This window comes from Silurus meridionalis, chromosome 11, assembly GCF_014805685.1.
Source record: "Silurus meridionalis isolate SWU-2019-XX chromosome 11, ASM1480568v1, whole genome shotgun sequence".
In the NCBI taxonomy this organism is placed as follows: Eukaryota; Metazoa; Chordata; class Actinopteri; order Siluriformes; family Siluridae; genus Silurus; species Silurus meridionalis.
Genome location: NC_060894.1, coordinates 157,501 through 167,500, shown reverse-complemented (window position 1 = coordinate 167,500; position 10,000 = coordinate 157,501). Strand labels below are relative to the sequence as shown.

Here is a 10,000-nt window from a genome sequence, read left to right as displayed (position 1 = left end):
TCACACACACACACACACACACACATCCTTATTTACATTTACAGCATTTGGCAGATTCTCCTATCCAGAGTGACTTACATTTATCTCTTCCATACAACTGAGCAGTAATGGGGTTAAGGGCCTTGCTCAGGGGCCCAGAAGTGGTACCTTGGTGTGGCTGGGATTTGAACTACTGACCTTCGGATCCAATGCCTTGTTTACTAAGCTACCACTGACTGCTCAAAACCAGTCAGAGGCCTTAGATACACACACACACGGTTATGGAAATAGAGAAGGTTAAAAGTCAAAGTGTGTGGTGAGCGTTTCAGAGAAGTTGAGCGAGGACTTCCTGTACACAAAGACAAGAAGGTGATGGTTGCAGCAGAGTTGACGGTGAGGGAGAGAGAGAGAGCGAGAGAGAGAGTGTTTATATAATGAGGGGAGAGAAACTGATTTCCCACCACTGATCTACTCTGTGTGTGAAACATGAAGGAGAACCTAAACAATGACAGAGCAGATACAGATACAGCCTGGTCACAGCTCCATTAAAAGCCTAGAGGTTTTCATTTCTCACCTCAATGACTGTGTGTGTGTGTGTGTGTGTGTGTGTGTGTGTGTGTGTGTGTGTGTGTGTGTGTGTGTGTGTGTGTGTGTGTGTGTGTGAGAGAGAGAGAGAGAGCAAGAGATGAGCTGTAAGGTGGGGATGGTGTGTGACAGATTCGTGCTGGATCTCCTGCTTGTTCTCCATACGGATTTGTGAGATCTCGAGCTTCACTCCAGATACAAACCACCATCACATCTTAACACTGACCATGCAGCGGTGTTCCAGCGTTACTATAGCAACCAGAACCTGTCTAAATATTTATGAAGTGTTTAAAATCTGTGTGTGTATGATGCAGACCTTGTGTGTGTGTGTGTTGCAGACCTGGTGTGTGTGTGTGTTGCAGACCTGGTGTGTGTGTGTGTTGCAGACCTGGTGTGTGTGTGTGTTGCAGACCTGGTGTGTGTGTGTGTTGCAGACCTGGTGTGTGTGTGTGTTGCAGACCTGGTGTGTGTGTGTTGCAGACCTGGTGTGTGTGTGTGTGTGCAGACCTGGTGTGTGTGTGTTGCAGACCTGGTGTGTGTGTGTTGCAGACCTGGTGTGTGTGTGTTGCAGACCTGGTGTGCGTGTGTGTGTTGCAGACCTGGTGTGCGTGTGTGTGTTGCAGACCTGGTGTGCGTGTGTGTTGCAGACCTGGTGTGTGTGTGTTGCAGACCTGGTGTGTGTGTGTGTTTGCAGACCTGGTGTGCGTGTGTGTGTTGCAGACCTTGTGTGTGTGTGTGTGTGTTGCAGACCTTGTGTATGTGTGTGTGTGTTGCAGACCTTGTGTGTGTGTGTGTTTTGCAGACCTGGTGTGTGTGTGTGTGTGTTTTGCAGACCTGGTGTGTGTGTGCTGCAGGCTGTGTGTGCGTGTGCGCTGCAGGCGTGTGTGTGTGTGCTTGTGTGTGTGTGTGTGTGTGTACGCGTGCAGGTATTTTGGCTTTGACCATATGTTTTCTGCAAGACCATCTGTTACCATGGCAACAGCAGTAACCCAATTGCTTATGGGAGAATTTTCTGGCTGTGGTTAGACGTGTGTGTGTGTGTGTGTGTGTGTGTGTGTGCCTGCCTGCCTGCCTGCAATGTCGATGTAGAAATGCAGAAGTGATGAGTTCAGGTCTTTAAATGTGGTTGAATGTATATCTAATACGGAAGTCTGTGACGTCTGATCAGACGCTTTCCTGTAACTGCACACACGAGAGTGTGTGTGTGTGTGATATTTTTTGAATAATTTTTGCAGTCACAAAGAACTAATGGGTCATTGTCCAATGAACTATAATGGCCTTGTACACACATACACACACATGCGTATCTGACAGGACAGGCCTGTGTGTGTGTGTGTGTGTGTGTGTGTGTGTGTGTGTGTGTAAATCCTGGACAAGGTTTTCACAAGGAAACTGTTGTATTGTTGAAGTTGTGTGGGAGGAGAGGAGAGTAAGGAGCTTCATTCAGATTTCTCACACACACACACACACACACACACACTTCCCTCAGGCCCCGTTCACACCTGGCATTAAGACAGGCCTGACTGGGGTATGCTCATAGTGTGTGTGTGTGTGTGTGTGTGTGTGTGTATGAGAGTATTTGTGTGGTAGTGTGTGTGTGTGTGTGTGTGTGTGTGTGTGTGTGTGTGTGTGTGTGTGTGACCTGGAATGATCTCAACAGGAAGTAGTAGAGGTTTTTCCCTTCTTTCCCTCTGTTTTACAGTTTAGGAGGAGATGTGAGTGTTCAGCAGCTTCAGCACTGTGTGTGTTTGTGTGTGTGTGTTTGGGGGGAGGGGTGGGGGTAGTGTGTTGACAGCAGTGACACACCTCCTGTTTTACAAACATTAGTGTAAATAACAATCCGTGTTCACACATTAGTTTCACAGTAGAATGCGGTGTGTGTGTGTGTGTGTGTGTGTGTGTGTGTGTGTGTGTTTAATGATTAATCCCTCAGTAGCAGAGATGAAGTGGTAGATATGTTTTTTCATCAGGTGTGTGAAAGTTATTCAGCACCGGGTGTCTCAGTGTTTGGGGTGCGTGTGTGTGTAAGTGTACAATGCAAACACTAATATTACACACTATGTGTTTAAGTGGTTGTGTCATGAGCTGAGTGGGCTGTGTGTGTGTGTGTGTGTGTGTGTGTGTGTGTGTGTGTGTGTGTGTGTGTGTGTGTGTGTGTGTAAGTAAACAGGTTACAGGTTGAGGTATTTGCAGCCCTCAGGTCTCCACTTTCACTCTGGGATGTGATTGGTGCAGGTGTTTGTGTGCAGGATGGCTGCTGTGGATCCTGTGCACATTTAGAGCCTGAGGATAAACACTACGCACACCCATTATCATTATACTGTATATCATTATTATACTGTATATCCTCCATGGTGGAGCTCCTCCCACATCATTATACTGTATATCCTCCATGGTGGAGCTCCTCCCACATCATTATACTGTATATCCTTCAGGGTGGAGCCCCTCCCACATTATACTGTATATCCTTCAGGGTGGAGCTCCTCCCACATCGTTATACTGTATATCCTTCAGGGTGGAGCTCCTCCCACATCGTTATACTGTATATCCTTCAGGGTGGAGCTCCTCCCACATCATTATACTGTATATCCTTCAGGGTGGAGCTCCTCCCACATCATTATACTGTATATCCTTCAGGGTGGCGCTCCTCCCACATCGTTATACTGTATATCCTTCAGGGTGGCGCTCCTCCCACATAGTTATACTGTATATCCTTCAGGGTGGAGCTCCTCCCACATCATTATACTGTATATCCTTCAGGGTGGCGCCTCCCACATCGTTATACTGTATATCCTTCAGGGTGGAGCTCCTCCCATCGTTATACTGTATATCCTTCAGGGTGGCGCTCCTCCCACATCGTTATACTGTATATCCTTCAGGGTGGCGCTCCTCCCACATCGTTATACTGTATATCCTTCAGGGTGGAGCTCCTCCCACATCGTTATACTGTATATCCTTCAGGGTGGAGCTCCTCCCACATCGTTATACTGTATATCCTTCAGGGTGGCGCTCCTCCCACATAGTTATACTGTATATCCTTCAGGGTGGAGCTCCTCCCACATCGTTATACTGTATATCCTCCAGGGTGTAGCTCCTCCCACATCGTTATACTGTATATCCTTCAGGGTGGAGCTCCTCCCACATAGTTATACTGTATATCCTCCAGGGTGTAGCTCCTCCCACATCGTTATACTGTATATCCTTCAGGGTGGAGCTCCTCCCACATCGTTATACTGTATATCCTTCAGGGTGGAGCTCCTCCCACATCGTTATACTGTATATCCTCCAGGGTGGAGCTCCTCCCACATCGTTATACTGTATATCCTTCAGGGTGGAGCTCCTCCCACATCGTTATACTGTATATCCTTCAGGTGGAGCTCCTCCCACATCGTTATACTGTATATCCTTCAGGGTGGAGCTCCTCCACATCGTTATACTGTATATCCTTCAGGGTGGAGCTCCTCCCACATCGTTATACTGTATATCCTTCAGGGTGGAGCTCCTCCCACATCGTTATACTGTATATCCTCCAGGGTGGAGCTCCTCCCACATCGTTATACTGTATATCCTTCAGGGTGGAGCTCCTCCCACATCGTTATACTGTATATCCTTCAGGGTGGAGCTCCTCCCACATCGTTATACTGTATATCCTCCAGGGTGTAGCTCCTCCCACATCGTTATACTGTATATCCTCCAGGGTGTAGCTCCTCCCACATCGTTATACTGTATATCCTTCAGGGTGTAGCTCCCCCCACTGCAGTATGTTGTATATGTTTACAGGCACTTATTCTTAGTTTCTCTCTCTGTGTGTTTCAGTGTCTGAGGTGGTGGAGTTTGTGTATGTGTGTGTGTGTGTGTGTGTGAGTGTGAGTGAGTGTGAGGATGAGCTCTAAGCGCAGTCTGTTTGTGCGGTTGGTGCCGTGCCGGTGTCTGCGTGGTGAGGAGGAGACAGTCACCTCACTGGACTACAGCCACTGCAGCCTGGAGCAGGTCCCTAAAGAGATCTTCAGCTTTGAGAAGACCCTTGAGGAGCTCTACCTGGATGCCAACCAGATCGAGGAGCTCCCCAAGGTACACACACACACACACACACACACACACACACACACACACACACACACACACTAGTAGACAGGTCGTGAGCACACACAGGTGAGAATATGAGAATAATCAGTTACCTGTGGGTGTTACCCCACCTCCTCGCCATGCCCACAGTGCTACGCCTTGTTTAATGGTTTTCTTTGTAGAACATTGTTGGTTGGTGCACCAGGTATATGTTCTGTTGTCTAAAGTGTCAGTTGTTTGACTGGATGTTTCCTGGTACAGAGCCAGAAAATCGCTCTGTTTATTGAATTTTAAAATATTCTTAAAAAACAACCGAAATAAGTTACAATAATGATAATTGTGGGAACAAATAATCGTGGTATGATCAGATCATTCAGCCCTCATACACAAACCTCCTTCAGGGTGAGGAAGTTCATTAGAAGCTTTCATCCTCACAGCCTAGTTTATTATTATAATAATTTAGAGTAATTATAGCCCCTGATTGAAAGCCCAATATTACAGATTTCACTTCAAATCACCTTCACACAAATCACATCTATCAGATTTCACAATAAAACACGTCACATGAACACACAAAGCTGGAGATCATTACGGTGTGTACCAGGGGTTGGAGAACTCTACAGTCTGCAAGATTGGTTGGTTCTTTTCTCAGACCTTTATTTTTATATATTTGCAGCGTATTAATTTGGATTTAAGATCTGATTCTAATTGTGAAAGTAGTTCGATGTAAAGGTGTGTGACGTAAAGGTGAGGTGTTTCGAGACTAGCATGTCACAGATCTGATAAAATCTCCCTAAAACCTGGCAGTGGAACTCGCTATTGACGATCTAAACCCTGGGGACAGATTCTTTATGCAAACATCTCCGTGGCAGATTTTCCCAGTTTCACACATAATTTGAAGTTTGTTTTAACTTGCTGTCTGTGATGAAATAGCAAACCCAATCTCTGAGTTTATCTGACACACAAACACACACACACACACACACACTCACACACACTGTTTCTGTTTATTTACAGCAACTGTTTAACTGTCAGTTACTGCACCGGCTGAGTCTCCCTGACAACGACCTGAGCGTCCTGCCCCCCGCCATCGCCAACCTCATCAACCTCCGAGAGCTGGACGTCAGCAAGAACAGTAAGAACAACACCCTCATCACTCCTCATCTTCCTCCTCACCATCCCCATCTTCCTCACTCTTCTCTTTCAGCTAAGTGTGTGTGTGTGTGTGTGTGTGTGTGTTTATCCCAACACTAAGTGCCCTCTTTAAGTGGCAGCAACTCAAAACAGAAATTCTACTACTGAACATAATTTTCTTCAGGATCTTTCTCCCTCTGTGAGTGTGTGTGAGTGTGTGTGTGAAAGAGAAAAGGTTGCTGGTGGGTGAATTATGCGGTATGATGGAACACTGGTCATTTGCAGGAGCAGCAAGTGACCCTTTATATTGTCTATAATGTGATTGAAGTGAATATAATGTGTGTGTGTGTGTGTGTGTGTGCTTTAGGTATACAAGAATTTCCTGAAAATATTAAGAACTGTAAAGTCCTGGCCATTGTTGAAGCAAGTGTGAACCCCATTTCTAAGTAAGTGTGTAAAAGCAGGAGGACAAGATATTTTAATTATCTTTCTGTCTGTCTGTCTGTCTGTGTGTGTGTGTGTATATAATATGTCTGTCTGTATATTTGTATATATCTGTCTGTCTGTCTCTCTGTATATCTATCTATGATCAGTAAGTCACTGTTCCAGGTTAGGGTTAAGCTCTAGATCAAAGCCTGGTCTGGAGTGAGAGATCAGAGCAGATGATTAGATGAAACAGCTCTAGGAGAGTTTATGAGTATGCGCATATTCACCATCACTGCAGATCATGTGACCCATAATTATATCACACTGTTCTGTCTTATCTGCTGCTGTTGTACTGGTTCACCAGAGAAAGGGGGCGGAGTTTACTGGAGTTACTGTTTGTATATTTATAACATCTGCAGTTATCGTTAAGTTTTTGTTAGAAATATTACAATAAATACAGCAGAATGAAAAACAGCTTTGAATGTATTGTAAATTGTTTTTATGATGTTTGAAGAAACTTTTTTATTTTATATTTTGTGTGTGTGTGTGTGTGTGTGTGTGTGTGTGTGTTTGTGTGTTGTATAGGCTCCCAGATGGTTTCACACAGCTGCTCAGTCTAACACAGCTCTACCTGAACGATGCTTTCCTCGAGTTCTTGCCAGCAAGCTTCGGGAGGTCAGAGACACACGCGCACACACACACACACACACACACACACACACACACACACACACACTGGATATAGACCGTAATGGATTTGTGCAGTGAAAGGGATGAATGTGGAGTGTGTATTGTAAGATGTGTAGGAGACACGAGGAGACACAGAATTCCTGTCAGTGTGATTAATAGTGAACACAGTTGTGGAGTTTCTGCTACTGGAACCCAACAGGGTTCCATCAGGAACCAGGGGAAGTGGTCAAAGGGAGCAGGTTGGGGTCATCACAGCTCCTTGGGAGTGTCAGGGTTTACAAATGTTTCTTCAACAGAACACCAGACTTCTCTGTTTCGTTTGGGTGAAGTGGGAAATAAATTAATTTCTCTCTCTCTCTCTCTCTCTCTCTCTCTCTTCTTCAGACTGACTAAACTACAGATTTTGGAGCTGAGAGAGAATCAGTTAAAGATGCTGCCCAAGTAAGTGGAGTCCTGACCTCCTCTACCCCCAATCACCTCCCTCTCTTTCAGTTCATTCTATTTGTCTGATGCAGAATTTGTGTTTAGTGTACAATGTAATAACACTCTCTTTACCTCTCTCACTCTCTCTCTCACGCTCACTCTCTTTACCCCTCTCTCTCACTCTCACTCTCACGCTCACTCTCTTTACCCCTCTCTTACTCTCTCTCACTCACTCTCTCATTCTCACTCTCTCACTTTCTTTACCTCACTCTCACTCACTCTTTCACTCTCTTTACCCCTCTCTTACTCTATATCTCACTCACTCTCTCACCTCACTCACCTCTCACTTTCTTTACCTCACTCTCATTTACTCTCTTTACCTCTCTCACTCTCTCTCACTGTCTTTACCTCTCTCACTCTCTCACTGTCTTTATCTCTCTCTCACTCTCTTTACCTCTCTCTCTCACTCTCTCCTCTCTTTACCTCTCTCTCTCACCCTCTCTCACCCTCTCTCACTCTCTTTACCTCTCTCTCACTCTCTCTCTTTACCTCTCTGTCACTCTCTCTCACTCTCTTACCCCTCTCTCTCACTCTCTCTCTCTCTCTTTACCCCTCTCTCACTCTCTCACTCTCTTTACCCCTCTCTCTTTCACTCTCTCTCACTCTCTTACCCCTCTCTTTCCTCCTCTCTCTCTTTACCTCTCGCTCACTCTCTCTCTCACTCTCTTTACCTCTCTCTCACTCTCTTTCACTCTCTTTACCTCTCTCTCCTCTCTCCATTTTCTCTTAGTCTCGCTTACTGTCTCTTTCCCTTTCTCCAATCTCTCTTACTCTCTCTTACATCTCCTCTCTCTTTACCTCTCTCTCTTTCCTCTCTTTCCATCCTTCCACTTTCCTCTCTCTCCTCTCTCCACCCCTCTCTTGACCTCTCTCTCACTCTCTCTTTCTTTGTCTTGACCTCTCTCTCCCTCTCTCATTTCCCTCTCTTTCCATATCTCTCACTTTCTCTCCCCTTCTTTCTCGCTAATATTTCAGTGTTATATAAGCTCCTCTGTATGCACTGACAGCTTTTATAATCCTTCTCTGAGTCTATGGTTACATCATGTGTGTGTGTGTGTGTGTGTGTGTGTGTGTGTGTGTGAGAGAGAGCGAGAGGGAGATTGTATATCTTCCCTACAGTAATGCCGTTACAGATGAATGAATAACAATTCCTATAACACACACACACACACACACACACACACACACACAAGTTTCAGACTCATTGATTGATTGATTGATTGATTAGTTATTAGACAGATGTTGTGGATGTGACAGGCTGCAGGTCTGTCTTTATCTCTGTGTGTGAGATCTTACTCTGTGGCATCACTGTCTTTGATCCTGCTGTGTGAATGAAGGTCACATGACCTCATTGCATCATACAGCATCTGCTTGAGAATGTGACCGGATCAGCTCGAACATCTCACTGTCACATGAACATCAGGCCGGGACACGTGTGTGTGAGCGACTGTGTGTGTGTGAGCAACTCTGTGTGTGTGAGCGACTGTGTGTGTGTGAGTGACTGTGTGTATGTGTTTGTGTGAGCGACTGTGTGTGTTTGTGTGAGCAACCGTGTGTGTGTGACCGTGTGTGTGAGCAACCGTGTGTATGTGAGGCGCGTGTGTGTGTATTGATTTCTCTGATAAATGTCGGGGTGTAAACTGAGATATTTGTAGATACTGTTACTAGGATAAAGTGACTCATCACAACACTACAGCTTGTTTCATAAACACACACACATGCACACACGAGTCATCCTTTGATTTAACCTGCCAAATGTATTGATACTGTGTGTGTGTGTGTGTGTGTGTGTTCAGGAGCATGCATAAGCTGATGCAGTTGGAGCGGCTGGACCTGGGGAGTAATGAGTTCACTGAAGTGGTCCGTATTTCTCCTGTCTGTCTGGCGCATTTACACACATACACACACACACACACACACACACACACACACACACACACACACACACACACAGTGAGGTTATTTTTAGAGAATATCACAGTGAGTTTTGTACAGAGAGCTCGCTCTGTGTGTTTTTGCTGTATGATGATGATGATGATTATAATGTGATTCTTCTGTCCAGCCTGAGGTGTTGGAGCAGCTCACCACCATTAAGGAGCTGTGGATGGATGGGAACAAGCTGACAGGCCTTTCCCCGGTGAGGGGAACACACACACACACACACACACACACACACACACACACACTCTGACTTGTGTGTGAGAGAGACAGAGCGGCTGCAGGCCGGGGATCTGCAGGTAGATTGGTGAGGTTTGCAACAGCTGTGAGGGACTGAAGATGAATGCAGGTGTGAGTAGGAGGGATCCAGGACACAAGTTAAAGGGATTGACAGTGAGAAGTAGCTGTTACCTGTAAATGGGAGGAGCTGAGACTTATATAAAGGTAGATTTGACTTGCACCACAAGTGTGTGGATACCAGGAAGTTGGAGGTGTTCTGTGGTTATAATCATGTTACCATGTGACTGCTCATACTGGATCATTTACATATTTTTAAATAATTTAATGTAAATAAATAAAAGCTAGCTTTCCCTAGCGCATTAACATTTATAAGATAATATAATTTTATTAATCCCAATAGAAATTATTTTACCCAAGACTGCTTCAGAGTACAAGAAACAAAAATAAATATAAATGAAAT

The 10,000-nt window shown here is 45.2% G+C and overlaps 1 protein-coding gene across 4 annotated transcripts in view; it reads left to right on the top strand.

Moving 5' to 3' along the window:
• erbin (erbb2 interacting protein) overlaps positions 1-10,000 on the top strand; it is a 57,963-nt gene that overhangs the window by 22,533 nt on the left and 25,430 nt on the right. For 3 of the 4 annotated variants that reach the window (XR_006927372.1, XR_006927371.1, XM_046861795.1), the window contains 7 exons: positions 4,381-4,635; positions 5,647-5,764; positions 6,131-6,209; positions 6,775-6,864; positions 7,264-7,320; positions 9,159-9,222; positions 9,425-9,499. Coding sequence is in view for 1 of the 4 variants with exons in the window: in XM_046861795.1 (XP_046717751.1) it covers positions 4,447-4,635; positions 5,647-5,764; positions 6,131-6,209; positions 6,775-6,864; positions 7,264-7,320; positions 9,159-9,222; positions 9,425-9,499 (672 nt within the window). In the remaining 3 variants the exon portion in view is untranslated. The remainder of the gene's footprint in view (positions 1-4,380; positions 4,636-5,646; positions 5,765-6,130; positions 6,210-6,774; positions 6,865-7,263; positions 7,321-9,158; positions 9,223-9,424; positions 9,500-10,000) is intronic. The other variant, XR_006927373.1, reaches the window with a different exon arrangement.